We start from the raw sequence: 15494 nt of genomic DNA, 5'->3' as shown, positions 1-15494 counted from the left end.
CAGCAATTAGTTAACAACAGCTATACTCATCAGCAGAATTTAGTTAACAGCAGCTATACTCATCACCAGCATTTAGTTAACAGCAGTTATACTCATCACCAGCATTTAGTTAACAGCAGCTATACTCATCACCAGCATTTAGTTAACAGCAGCTATACTCATCACCAGTACTCACTTAACAGCAGCTATACTCATCACCAGCACTCACTTAACAGCATCTAAACTCATCACCAGCATTCACTTAACAGCAGTTATACTCATCACCAGCAATTAGTTAACAACAGCTATACTCATCACCAGAATTTAGTTAACAGCAGCTATACTCATCATCAGCAATTAGTTAACAACAGCTATACTCATCAGCAGAATTGAGTTAACAGCAGCTATACTCATCACCAGCACTCACTTAACAGCAGCTATACTCATCACCAGCACTCACTTAACAGCATCTAAACCCATCACCAGCACTCACTTAACAGCAGCTATACTCATCACCAGTACTCACTTAACAGCAGCTATACTCATCAGCAGAATTGAGTTAACAGCAGCTATACTCATCACCAGCATTTAGTTAACAGCAGTTATACTCATCGCCAGCATTCAGTTAACAACAGCTATACTCATCACCAGCATTCAGTTAACAGCAGCTATACTCATCACCAGCAATTAGTTAACAGCAGCTTTACTCATCACCAGAATGTAGTTAACAGCCGCGATACTCATCACCAGCATTCAGTTAACAGCAGCTATACTCATCACCAGCAATTAGTTAACAGCAGCTTTACTCATCACCAGAATGTAGTTAACAGCCGCGATACTCATCACCAGCATTCAGTTAACAGCAGCTATACTCATCACCAGCACTCAGTTAACAGCAGCTATACTCATCAGCAGAATTTAGTTAACAGCAGCTATACTCATCACCAGCATTTAGTTAACAGCAGCTATACTCATCACCAGCACTCACTTAACAGCAGCTATACTCATCACCAGCACTCACTGAACAGCATCTAAACCCATCACCAGCACTCACTTAACAGCAGCTATACTCATCACCAGTACTCACTTAACAGCAGCTATACTCATCACCAGCACTCACTTAACAGCAGCTATACTCATCACCAGCACTCACTTAACAGCATCTAAACTCATCACCAGCACTCACTTAACAGCAGCTATACTCATCACCAGCACTCACTTAACAGCATCTAAACTCATCACCAGCACTCACTTAACAGCAGCTATACTCATCACCAGCATTCAGTTAACAGCAGCTATACTCATCACCAGCAATTAGTTAACAACAGCTATACTCATCACCAGCATTTAGTTAACAGCAGCTATACTCATCACCAGTACTCACTTAACAGCAGCTATACTCATCACCAGCACTCACTTAACAGCATCTAAACTCATCACCAGCATTCACTTAACAGCAGCTATACTCATCACCAGCTTTTAGTTAACAGCAGCTATACTCATCACCAGCACTCACTTAACAGCATCTAAACTCATCACCAGCATTCACTTAACAGCAGCTATACTCATCACCAGCATTCAGTTAACAGCAGCTATACTCATCATCAGCAATTCGTTAACAGTAGCTATACTCATCACCAGCAATTAGTTAACAACAGCTATACTCATCACCAGCGTTTAGTTAACAGCAGCTTTACTCATCACCAGAATGTAGTTAACAGCAGATATACTCATCACCAGTACTCAGTTAACAGCAGCTATACTCATCACCAGCATTTAGTTAACAGCCGCGATACTCATCACCAGCATTCAGTTAACAACAGCTATACTCATCACCAGCACTCAGTTAACAGTAGCTATACTCATCACCAGCATTTAGTTAACAGGAGCTATACTCATCACCAGCATTTAGTTAACCGCAGCTAAATCAAGTTGTATTCGTCACATGCGCCGAATACAAGAAGTGTAGATCTTACAGTGAATTGCTTACTTACAAGCCCAACCATGCAGTTCAAGAAATCGTTATGAAAATATTTACTAAATAAAATAACAAGTAACACAATAAAATTACAATAACAAGGCTATATACAGGGGGTAGATAATACACGGCAAGTAGCAGCAGTGTAAAAAATATAGGGGGGGTCAATGTAAATAGTATGGGTGACCGTTTGATTCATTGTTCGGTAGTCTTATGGGTGGGGGGTAGAAGCTGTTAACCTCTCTGGGATCGTTCGGGACGCTAGCGTCCCACCTCGACAACAGCCAGTGAAATTGCAGGGCTCCAAATTCAAAACAACAGAAATTCCATAATTAAATTTCCTCAAACATACAAGTATTATCCACCATTTTAAAGATAAACTTCTTGTAAATCCAACCACAGTGTCCGATTTCAAAAAGGCTTTACGACAAAAGCACACCATGCGATTATGTTAGGTCAGCACCTAGTCACAGAAAACCATACAGCCATTTTTCCAGCTAAAGAGAGGTGTCACAAAAGCAGAAATAGAGATGAAATGAATCACTAACATTTGATGATCTTCATTAGATGGCACTCATAGGACTTCATGTTACACAATACATGTATGTTTTGTTCGATAAAGTTCATATTTATATCCAAAATGTATATCCAAATCTCAGTTTACATTGGCGCATTATGGTCAGAAATGCATTGTCTCAAACAAACATCCGGTGAAAGTGCAGAGAACCACATCAAATTACAGAAATACTCATCATAAACATTGATAAACGATACAAGTGTTAAACATACTAATAAAGATAAACTTCTTAATGCAACCGCTGTGTCAGATTTCAAAAATTCTTTACGGAGAAAGCACACTTTGCGATTATGTTAGGTCTGCACCAAGCCACAGAAACCCATACAGCCATTTTCCAGCCAAGGAGAGTGTCACAAAAGTCAGAAATAGCATTAAAATGAATCACTTACCTTTGATGATCTTCATCTGGTGGCACTCCCAGGTCTCCATGTTAGACAATAAAGGTTTGTTTTGTTCAATAATGTCCCTCTTTATGACCAAATACCTCCTTTTTGTTTGCGCGTTTTGTCCAGTAATCCGAACGCTTCACCTCTCTGGGATCGTTCGGGACGCTAGCATCCCACTTCGCCAACAGCCAGTGAAATTGCAGGGTGCCAAATTCAAAACAACAGAAATGTCAAAATAAAAATTCCTCAACCATACAAATATTTTACACCATTTTAAAGATACACTTCTCGTTAATACAACCACAGTGTCCGATTTCAAAAAGGCTTGTCAGCGAAAGCAGAACATATCATTATGTTAGGTCAGCAATGAGTTACAGAAAGCATTCAGCCATTTTCCAACCAAAAAGAGGTGTCACAAAAAGCAGAAATATAGATCAAATTAATCATTAACCTTTGACGATCTTCATCAGATGACACTCCCAGGACTCAATGTTACACAATACATGTAGATATCATAGATATCATTGTTGTTAACTATAGATATCATCCTAACCAACTTGCCCTCTAAATACACCTCTGCTGTCTTCAACCAAGATCTCAGCGATCACTGCCTCATTGCCTGCATCCGTAATGGGTCAGCGGTCAAACGACCTCCACTCATCACTGTAAAACGCTCCCTGAAACACTTCAGCGAGCAGGCCTTTCTAATCGACCTGGCCGGGGTATGCTGGAAGGATATTGATCTCATCCCGGCAGTAGAGGATGCCTGGATATTCTTTAAAAATGCCTTCCTAACCATCTTAAAAAAACATGCCCCATTCAAGAAATTTAGAACCAGGAACAGATATAGCCCTTGGTTCTCCCCAGACCTGACTGCCCTTAACCAACAGAAAAACATCCTATGGCGTTCTGCATTAGCATCGAACAGCCCCGTGATATGCAGCTGTTCAGGAAGCTAGAAACCATTATACACAGGCAGTTAGAAAAGCCAAGGCTAGCTTTTTCAAGCAGAAATTTGCTTCCTGCAACACTAACTCAAAAAGTTATGGGACACTGTAAAGTCCATTGAGAATAAGAACACCTCCTCCCAGCTGCCCACTGCACTGAAGGAAACACTGTCACCACTGATAAATCCACCATAATTGAGAATTTCAATAAGCATTTTTCTACGGCTGGCCATGCTTTCTACCTGGCTACTCCTACCCCGGTCAACAGTACTGCACCCCCAACAGCAACTCGCCCAAGCCTTCCCCATTTCTCCTTCTCCCAAATCCGTTCAGCTGATGTTCTGAAAGAGCTGCAAAATCTGGACCCCTACAAATCAGCCGGGCTAGACAATCTGGACCCTTTCTTTCTAAAATTATCTGCCGAAATTGTTGCCACCCCTATTACTAGCCTGTTCAACCTCTCTTTCGTGTCGTCTGAGATTCCCAAAGATTGGAAAGCAGCTGCGGTCATCCCCCTCTTCAAAGGGGGGGACACTCTTGACCCTAACTGCTACAGACCTATATCTATCCTACCATGCCTTTCTAAGGTCTTCGAAAGCCAAGTCAACAAACAGATTACAGACCATTTCGAATCTCACCATACCTTCTCTGCTATGCAATCTGGTTTCAGAGCTGGTCATGGGTGCACCTCAGCCACGCTCAAGGTCCTAAACGATATCTTAACCGCCATCGATAAGAAACATTACTGTGCAGCCGCATTCATTGAATTCAGTTACCTTAGCTTTCTTGGGAACAGGAACATTGGGGGACATTTTGAAGCATGTGGGACAATGTGGGGACAGCATACTCTGAGGACGCTGCTAGGGATGCCGTCTGAGCCGGCAGCCTTGCGGGGGTTAACACATTGAAATGTTTCACTCACGTCGGCCACGTAGAATGAGAGCCCCCAGTCCTTGGTAACGGGCCGTGTCGGTGGCACTGTGTTATCCTCAAAACAGGCGAAGAAGGTGTTTAGCTTGTCCGGGAGCAGGACGTTGGGGTCCGCGACATGGGAGATTTTCCCTTTGTAATCCGTATTCGTCTGTAGACCCTGCCACATACGTCTCGTGTCTGAGCCATTGAACTGCGACTCCACTGACGTTTTGCCTGTTTGTTAATCAGCATCCTGACAGAGCTAACCTTTTCATAAAATCAGAATGGATCCCTCTCTCTTCTCCTCCTATTAGAATGTATCTCTCTCTTTTCATCCTGTTAGAATGGATCCCCCTCTCTTCTCCTATTAGAATGCATCTCTCTCTTCTCCTCCTATTAGAATGATCTCTCTCTTCTCCTCCTATTAGAATGGATTTTGTACACTGAGGATATTTTTGCAGAATTCTGCATGCAGAGTGTCAATTTGGTGTTTGTCCCATTTTGTAAATTCTTGGTTGGTGAGCGGACACCAGATCTCACAACCATAAAGGGCAAAGGGTTCTATAACTGAGTCAAGTATTTCTAGATCCTAATTTGTAATGAGAATGAGAGTTGACCTCTTCTCTTCCTCTAGGGGATATGGAGCGGTGAGATGATCAATGACATGTTTCTATTCCAGTTGTACTTCTCTCTATGGGGATAGTCCTCCATGACTGGTTCATCTCTAGATTTCTTCCTAGATTCCTGCCTTTTCACTGTGTTTTTCCTAGCCACTGTGCTTCTACACCTGCATTGCCTTCTCTTTGGGGTTTTAGGCTGGGTTTTAGGCTGGGTATATGCACTTTATCTGCTGAAATAAAAAGGGCTTTATAAAGGCATTTGATTGATTGATTAACAGGAGACAGGAGATCATGAAGCCAACTGAATGTGTGCAAGACAAAGGAGATGATCGTAGACTCCAGGAAAAGGATGGCCGAACACACCCCCATTCACATCGACAGGGCTGTAGTGGAGCGAGTCGGGAGTTTCAAGTTCCTTGGTGTCCACAAACTATCATGGTTCGAACACAACAAGAAAGTCATGAAGAGGCACGACAATGCCTTTTCCCCCTCAGGAGACTGAAAAGATTTGGCATGGGTCCCCAGATCCTCAAAAATGTCTACAGCTGTACGGACCATGAAGAGCATCCTGACCGGTTGCATCACTGCCTGGTATGGCAACTGCTCAGCATCTGACCATAAGGCGCTACAGAGGGTAATACGTACAGCCCAGTACATCACTTGGGCCAAGCTTCCTGCCATCCAGGACATATATACTAGGCGGTGTCATCATTTTTCAAAGACTCCAGTCACCCAAGTCATAGACTGTTCTCTCTGCTATCACACGGCAAGAGGTACCGGAGCGCCAAGTCTAGGTCCAAAAGGCTCCTTAACAGCTTCTAACCCCAAGCCAATAGACTTTTGAACAATTAATCAAATGGCCACCAAGACTAAGGGGGGTTATCCTTCCGGTCTGCTGCACAACATCACAGTTCTTTAAAGGGGATTTTGAAAAATGTTCAACTTCCTATTCATCATCTCCAGCACCACCCCAACATCAACATATGTGAAAATGGCGCGTTTCTGTTTTGTAGTAAAAATGATATAGATAAGTGTTTCCAATGACATCTTCAACCAATTAGTAGACAATTAGTAGGCAATTAGTAGGCAATTAGTGGGCAATTAGTTTGCAATTAGTAGGCTATGTTGATGCTGGGTGTTGCTGGAGATGATGAATATGAAGTTGAAAAATTGTGAAGTTTCCCTTTAATAGCATTGGTTGAGATCCTATCTCTCTCTCTCTCTCTCTCTTCCTCCCTCTCTCTCTTTCTCTCCCCCCTCTCTTCCTCTCCTTTCCTCTCTCTCTATGTCAGCAGCAGATTCAGACTTGCCAGTGGGTGGCAGTCAGATTGTGTGGGCATTTATGGGTTCTACTTTGCTCACAATACAATGGTGACAAGGAGACCATTTCTGAACCAGTTTGGTGGAGCATTTTTGGATCTGCGTGTCTGCAGATCTTTTTTCTTCCAGAAACCAAAACCAAAATGCTAAAGCCATCTACAACCATACATTCCTGTTTTACGTTCACACAGGATGTCTATAGCAACCCTATTTTATCACATTCCAGAATGACCTGATTGAAGGAGAATCTGACTAAATCTACCCCAAAGGGTGGTTTCCATGGATACTGAGAGGTGCTGAGAGTAGAAACTAATGTTCGGGAGTTCTGACCCAAAGAAATTAGGAAGCTCTCTCTCACTACATCACAACCACATCACAAATGTCCTTGACTCCCGGTCTCTGACTTTCTGAAAGGTAATATTCTGCTCTTATACCGGACCCACTATGTCCGTCCATATAGGTCACTGATTGCATGCTTCTCTGACCCTACAGCAGAAAGATCTGAAGTGAACCATTTCATTTCAAACTGACATGAAGAGGTGGATTGGTATCAAATACATCAAACACATGGTTTCCACATTACATTACTACTGTATGTGGAAGTGTATGCTTTGCTTTTCTTTTGGTTGTGTACCGATGGCCGCTGAGGGGTTAAAACTCAGAGGAAGAGTTCATGGAAACCCTTGATTCAGTGTACTTATAGAGAATATATCATTTTCAGCTTGGCTTGCCTTTCAGCTCTGGGCTTTCTTTGCTTTGTAAGCAGGGCTGGTCCATGCTTGGTTTACCAGAGATAGTCAGAGTAGGGTTCATATCAGCTCCTCCAGCCCATTCTCAGGGATTACACACTGTGGCAGGGAGTTGCTGTGGGTGTGGAGCATGGCTCTGAGACTTTGTGTGTCTTTGTGTGTGTGTGTGTCTGTGTGTGTGTGTGTGTGTGTGTGTGTGTGTGTGTGTGTGTGTGTGTGTGTGTGTGTGTGTGTGTGTGTGTGTGTGTGTGTGTGTGTGTGTGCCTGTGTGTGTGTGCCTGTGTGTGCATGCGTGTGTGTGCTAGTAGACACTATGGGCTATATTCTATATTTGGTGACTGGATTTTCAATATGTCTAAACAAGAATCGAACTGCATGAACATTTAAATTCATACACAAATTCATACACTCAACAAAATGTTTAAAAATAGAAACAAAAATAACCATTACTGCATTAATTCACGACTGCATTAACTCACCACTGCATTAACTCACTACTGTATTAACTCACCACTGCATTAACTCACTACTGCATTAACTCACTACTGCATTAACACACTACTGCATTAACTCACCACTGCATTAACTCACCACTGCATTAACTCACTACTGCATTAACTCACTACTGCATTAACTCACCACTGCATTAACTCACTACTGCATTAACTCACTACTGCATTAACTCACCACTGCATTAACTCGCCACTGCATTAACTCACCACTGCATTAACTCACTACTGCATTAACTCAGTACTGCATTAACTCACCACTGCATTAATTCACTACTGCATTAGCTCACCACTGCATTAATTCACGTCTGCATTAACTCACCACTGCATTAACTCGCCACTGCATTAACTCACCACTGCATTAACTCACTACTGCATTAACTCAGTACTGCATTAACTCACCACTGCATTAATTCACTACTGCATTAGCTCACCACTGCATTAACTCACCACTGCATTAACTCACCACTGCATTAACTCACCACTGCATTAATTCACTACTGCATTAACTCACTACTGCATTAACTCACTACTGCATTAACTCACTACTGCATTAACTCACCCCTGCATTAACTCACCACTGCATTAACTCACTACTGCATTAGCTCACAACTGCATTAATTCACGACTGCATTAACTCACCACTGCATTAATTCACTACTGCATTAATTCACTACTGCATTAACTCACCACTGCATTAACTCACCACTGCATTAACTCACCACTGCATTAACTCACCACTGCATTAATTCACTACTGCATTAATTCACTACTGCATTAACTCACTACTGCATTAACTCACTACTGCATTAACTCACTACTGCATTAACTCACCCCTGCATTAACTCACCACTGCATTAACTCACTACTGCATTAGCTCACAACTGCATTAATTCACGACTGCATTAACTCACCACTGCATTAATTCACTACTGCATTAATTCACTACTGCATTAACTCACCACTGCATTAACTCACCACTGCATTAACTCACTACTGCATTAATTCACTACTGCATTAACTCACTACTGCATTAACTCACTACTGCATTAACTCACCACTGCATTAACTCACCACTGCATTAGCTCACTACTGCATTAACTCACTACTGCATTAACACACTACTGCATTAACTCACTACTGCATTAACTCACCACTGCATTAACTCACTACTGCATTAACTCAGCACTGCCTTAACTCACCACTGCATTAACTTTTGTATTTTGCTATACAGGAACATTGTTATTCTAGACTATTCCGTAAATGTGATTACTCTGTTTGATTAAATGTTCTGTGTCAGGGAGTTACTGTGGTTCAAAAGTAGAACAGGGATATTGCAGGCTGTGGAAAGTACTGTCACTGGAGTTTGAGTGTACGACTGTGTACTTGATGCTCCACTGAGTCTGTTCTCTTGCAATTGTAGTGCTACAGCTCCCTTCCTGCTCCTCTGTCAGCCTGTGTCCCAGCAGGTGATGATATATGTCTAATGAGCTTTGGGTTTCAGAGTAGCATGACGATCCCCCTCTGCCCCTGCTGTCCCGGTCCTGCCCTTCTCCATCAGGCTCACACACTGGAGAAATATTGGTCCCTTTCTCAGCAGCTCCCCACCATCCACCTCCGATACCTTAGACTTGAGAGGAGAGAGAGAGAGAGAGAGAGAGAGAGAGAGAGAGAGAGAGAGAGAGAGAGAGAGAGAGAGAGAGAGAGAGCATTCCATTCAGGAAAATCTGATAGAAGGAGAAGAGAGATGGAGCCGTTCTAATAGGAGGAGGGAAGAGAGGGATTCATTCTAATAGGAGGAGAATAGAGAGATCATTCTAATAGGAGTAATGTGTGAGTGTAATGTTGCAATATGTTTACTGTTAATTTTGATTGTTTATTTCACTTATGTTTATTATATAATTCACTTGATTTGGCAATGTTAACATGTTTCCCATGCCAATAAAGCCCTTGATTTTAATTGAATTGAATTGAAAGAGAAAGACAGGGAGAGGGAGAGAGAGAGAGTGATAGAGAGAGAGAGAGAGAGAGTAGTTCCAAGGAGTGCATGTTTTGGTTGATGATGATCAGTTGATTATTTGATTCAGTTGTGTAGTGCTAGGGCAGAATTCAAAAGTACCGTGTTTGGGAAACGCTGCTAAATGCAGAAAATATCAAAGCTGTATACTGAGAAATGACAGTCTACAAGCTTCAAAGCCTTTTTTTAATCAAATACATCATTGTCATATTAAAGACGTTAGTTACCATATCAAAGATGTCAGTTACCATATCAAAGACATCAGTTACCTTGTCAAAGACGTCAGTTACCTTGTCAAAGATGTCAGTTACCATATCAAAGACATCAGTTACCTTGTCAAAGATGTCAGTTACCATGTCAAAGACGTCAGTTACCATGTCAAAGATGTCAGTTACCATGTCAAAGACGTCAGTTACCATTTCAAAGACGTCAGTTACCATATCAAAGACAACAGTTACCATGTCAAAGACATCAGTTACCATATCAAAGACGTCAGTTACCATGTCAAAGACATCAGTTACCATGTCAAAGATGTCAGTTACCATGTCAAAGACGTCAGTAACCATGTCAAAGATGTCAGTTACCATGTCAAAGACGTCAGTTACCATGTCAAAGACGTCAGTTACCTTGTCAAAGACGTCAGTTACCATGTCAAAGACGTCAGTTACCATGTCAAAGATGTCAGTTACCATGTCAAAGACGTCAGTTACCTTGTCAAAGACGTCAGTTACCATGTCAAAGACGTCAGTTACCATGTCAAAGACGTCAGTTACCATATCAAAGACATCAGTTACCATGTCAAAGACGTCAGTTACCATGTCAAAGACGTCAGTTACCATGTCAAAGACGTCAGTTACCATATCAAAGACGTCAGTTACCTTGTCAAAGACGTCAGTTACCATGTCAAAGACGTCAGTTACCATGTCAAAGATGTCAGTTACCATGTCAAAGACGTCAGTTACCATGTCAAAGACATCAGTTACCATGTCAAAGACGTCAGTTACCATGTCAAAGACGTCAGTTACCATATCAAAGACATCAGTTACCATGTCAAAGACGTCAGTTACCATGTCAAAGACATCAGTTACCATGTCAAAGACGTTAGTTACCATGTCAAAGACGTCAGTTACCATGTCAAAGACGTCAGTGCCATGTCAAAGACGTCAGTTACCATGTCAAAGACGTCAGTTACCATGTCAAAGACATCAGTGCCATGTCAAAGACGTCAGTTACCATGTCAAAGACGTCAGTGCCATGTCAAAGACGTCAGTTACCATGTCAAAGACGTCAGTTACCATGTCAAAGACGTCAGTTACCATATCAAAGACGTCAGTTACCATATCAAAGACGTCAGTTACCATATCAAAGACGTCAGTTACCATGTCAAAGATGTCAGTTACCATATCAAAGACATCAGTTACCATGTCAAAGACGTCAGTTACCATGTCAAAGATGTCAGTTACCATGTCAAAGACGTCAGTTACCCTGTCAAAGATGTCAGTCACCATGTCAAAGACGTCAGTTACCATTTTAAAGACGTCAGTTACCATTTCAAAGACGTCAGTTACCATGTCAAAGACGTCAGTTACCATGTCAAAGACATCAGTTACCATGTCAAAGACGTCAGTTACCATGTCAAAGACGTCAGTTACCATGTCAAAGACGTCAGTTACCATGTCAAAGACGCCCATGTCAAAGACGTCAGTGCCATGTCAAAGACGTCAGTTACCATGTCAAAGACGTCAGTTACCATATCAAAGACGTCAGTTACCATATCAAAGACATCAGTTACCATATCAAAGACATCAGTTACCATGTCAAAGATGTCAGTTACCATATCAAAGACATCAGTTACCATGTCAAAGACGTCAGTTACCATGTCAAAGATGTCAGTTACCATGTCAAAGACGTCAGTTACCCTGTCAAAGATGTCAGTCACCATGTCAAAGACGTCAGTTACCATTTTAAAGACGTCAGTTACCATATCAAAGACGTCAGTGCCATGTCAAAGACGTCAGTTACCATGTCAAAGACGTCAGTTACCATGTCAAAGACGTCAGTTACCATGTCAAAGACGTCAGTTACCATGTCAAAGACGTCAGTTACCATGTCAAAGACGTCAGTTACCATGTCAAAGACGTCAGTTACCATGTCAAAGACGTCAGTTACCATGTCAAAGACGTCAGTGCCATGTCAAAGACGTCAGTTACCATGTCAAAGACGTCAGTTACCATATCAAAGACGTCAGTTACCATATCAAAGACATCAGTTACCATATCAAAGACATCAGTTACCATGTCAAAGATGTCAGTTACCATATCAAAGACATCAGTTACCATGTCAAAGACGTCAGTTACCATGTCAAAGATGTCAGTTACCATGTCAAAGACGTCAGTTACCCTGTCAAAGATGTCAGTCACCATGTCAAAGACGTCAGTTACCATTTTAAAGACGTCAGTTACCATATCAAAGACGTCAGTGCCATGTCAAAGACGTCAGTTACCATGTCAAAGACGTCAGTTACCATGTCAAAGACGTCAGTTACCATGTCAAAGACGTCAGTTACCATGTCAAAGACATCAGTTACCATATCAAAGACATCAGTTACCATATCAAAGACGTCAGTTACCATATCAAAGACGTCAGTTACCATGTCAATGACATCAGTTACCATGTCAAAGACGTCAATTACCATGTCAAAGACGTCAGTTACCATGTCAAAGACGTCAGTTACCATGTCAAAGACGTCAGTTACCATGTCAAAGACGTCAGTGCCATGTCAAAGACGTCAGTTACCATGTCAAAGACGTCAATTACCATGTCAAAGACGTCAGTTACCATGTCAAAGACGTCAGTTACCATGTCAATGACATCAGTTACCATGTCAAAGACGTCAGTTACCATTTCAAAGACGTCAATTACCATGTCAAAGACATCAGTTACCATGTCAAAGACGTCAGTTACCATGTCAATGACATCAGTTACCATGTCAAAGAAGTCAGTTACCATGTCAAAGACGTCAGTTACCATGTCAAAGACTTCAGTTACCATTTCAAAGACGTCAGTTACCATGTCAAAGACGTCAGTGCCATGTTGACGTCAGTGCCATGTCAAAGACATCAGTGCCATATCATGTGAGGGATATGTTACATAATGTTTGTCTTTGGTTTGTCTTTCTCCAGATCTCAGGAAGACATTTGACCAGGAGCCTCTGGGAAAGGAAGTGTCTCTAGAACAGGAAGTGCTTCTTCAATGCCGCCCCCCAGAAGGAGTCCCTGCTGCTGAGGTAAGGGTCAAAGGTTATGACTCAAAGCTACAGTGACTCTCTGGTATTTGGTCGTCCAATGAATGAACATAAATAGTCAAGTAAAGCAGGTAACCTGGTTTTAACAAACACTTATCCTGAAAGTCAGCCTGAAGATGCAGAATTTTGTTGTGTCGCTGGAGCTACTGAGCAGCAGAGCCTAAAGCTGTAGCCCCATAATGTCAGATACACTGGGACCCCATGTCTTTACTCCTTCTCAACAGATGGCAACTCCAAGCCCTCCTCACTCCTGATCTTAACGAATAGAGCTGGCTCTGCCGCAACAACATGACAAAGCAATACGATGTACAGCTCTTAAAACAACCAAATGTTTTCCAGCCTCATTGTCTGTCTTTTTTTACCCACCGATAAAGTTGAAGGAAATCCTTCAATTGCACTTCCTGCAGGGAAGATTAGCCAAATGAATTGTCCTGCTCTGAAGGAGAGGTTTGGTAGTAGAGCTGCAGGGACTGTTAGAGCTAGTTTCCTCACCCTCAATTACCATTGTTCCTGATGTGTTATGACTCCCACCATCAACCACATTCCTGGAAGCTTGTTTTAATAAACAAAATGTATTAATCGTGATTGTTAGAATCTTAAGAGGGTGTATCTTATAAGTGGCCTGGTAGATTTGAGATTTAAGTTGTATTGTCAGCATGCCCCTTTCAAAAAATTTAGAATAACATATATTGCCTTTGTTTCACTCTAGACTTGACTGTCCTTGACCAGCACAAAAACATCCTGTGGTGTACTGCACTAGCATCGAATTGTCCCTGCGATATGCAACTTTTCAGGGGGGTCAGGAACCAATATACACAGTCAGTTAAGAAAGCAAAGGCTAGCTTTTATAAACAGAAATTTGAATCCTGCAGCACTAAAGTTTTGGGACACTGTAAATTCCATGGAGAATAAGAGCACATCCTCCCAGCTGCCCACTGCACTGAGGCTAGGAAACACTGTCTCCACCGATAAATCCACGATAATCGAGAATTTCAATAAGCATTTCTCTACGGCTGGCCATGCTTTCCACCTGGCTACCACAACCCCGGCCAACAGCCCTGCATCTCCCATAGGAAAACGGCCCAAGCCCCCCTACCCAGCTTCTCCTTCACCCTAATCCAGACAGCTGATGTTCTGATAGAGCTGCAAAATCTGGATCCCTGCAAATCAACTGGGCTAGACAATCTAGACCCTCTCTTCCTAAAATTATTCGCTGTCATTGTTGCAACCCCTATTTACTAGTCTGTTCAATCTCTCTTTTGTATCGTCTGAGATTCCTAAAGATTGGAATGCGGCCACGGTCATCCCCCTCTTCAAAGGGGGAGACACTCTAGACCCAAACTGTTACAGACCTATATCCATCCTGCCCTACCTTTCTAAAGTCTTCGAAAGCCAAGTGAACAAACAGATCACCAACCATTTCGAATCCAACCGTACCTTCTTCACTATGCAATCCGGTTTCCGAGCTGGTCATGGGTGCACCTCAGCCACGCTCAAGGTCCTAAACGATATCATAACCGCCATCGATAAAATACAGTACTGTACTGTGCAGCCATCTTCATCGACCTGGCCAAGGCTTTAGGTGTCTGGCTAGACTGTAAACTCTCCTTCCAGACTCATATTAAGCATCTCCAATCCAAAATGAAATCTAGAATCGGCTTCCTATTTCGCGAACAAAGCCTCCTTCACTCTTGCTGCCAAACATACCCTCGTAAAACTGACTATCCTACCGATCCTTGACTTCGACGATGTCATTTACAAAATAGCCTCCAACACTCCTCAGCAAATTGGATGCAGTCTATCACAGTGAAATCCGTTTTGTCACCAAAGCCCCATATACTATCTAACAATGCTCTCCTCGCTACATATTCGTCGCCAAACCCACTGGCTCCAGGTCATCTATAAGTCTTTGCTAGGTAAAGCTCCGCCTTATCTCAGCTCACTGGTCACCATAGCAACACCCACCCGTAGCACGCGCTCCAGCAGGTATATTTCACTGGTCATCCCCAAAGCCAACACCTTATTTCGCTGCCTTTTCCTCCAGTTCTCGGCTGCCAATGACTGGAACGAATTGCAAAAATCACTGAAGTTGGAGACGTATATGTCCCTCACTAACTTTAAGCATCAGCTACCTGAGCAGCTTACCGATCGCTGCAGCTGTACACAGCCCATCTCTGTAAATAGCCCATCCAACCA

General features: G+C 42.4%; 1 protein-coding gene across 2 annotated transcripts in view; it reads left to right on the top strand.

Annotated features, from left to right (window-relative positions):
* LOC115119317 (netrin receptor UNC5C-like) overlaps positions 1–15494 on the top strand; it is a 327268-nt gene that overhangs the window by 230317 nt on the left and 81457 nt on the right. For both annotated transcript variants that reach the window (XM_065007478.1, XM_065007477.1), the window contains exon 4: positions 13177–13280. In XM_065007478.1, coding sequence (XP_064863550.1) covers positions 13177–13280 — 104 coding nt within the window. The remainder of the gene's footprint in view (positions 1–13176; positions 13281–15494) is intronic.

This window comes from Oncorhynchus nerka, linkage group LG22 (assembly GCF_034236695.1).
Source record: "Oncorhynchus nerka isolate Pitt River linkage group LG22, Oner_Uvic_2.0, whole genome shotgun sequence".
Taxonomy (NCBI): domain Eukaryota; kingdom Metazoa; phylum Chordata; class Actinopteri; order Salmoniformes; family Salmonidae; genus Oncorhynchus; species Oncorhynchus nerka.
This window is presented reverse-complemented; position numbering and strand designations above follow the sequence as displayed.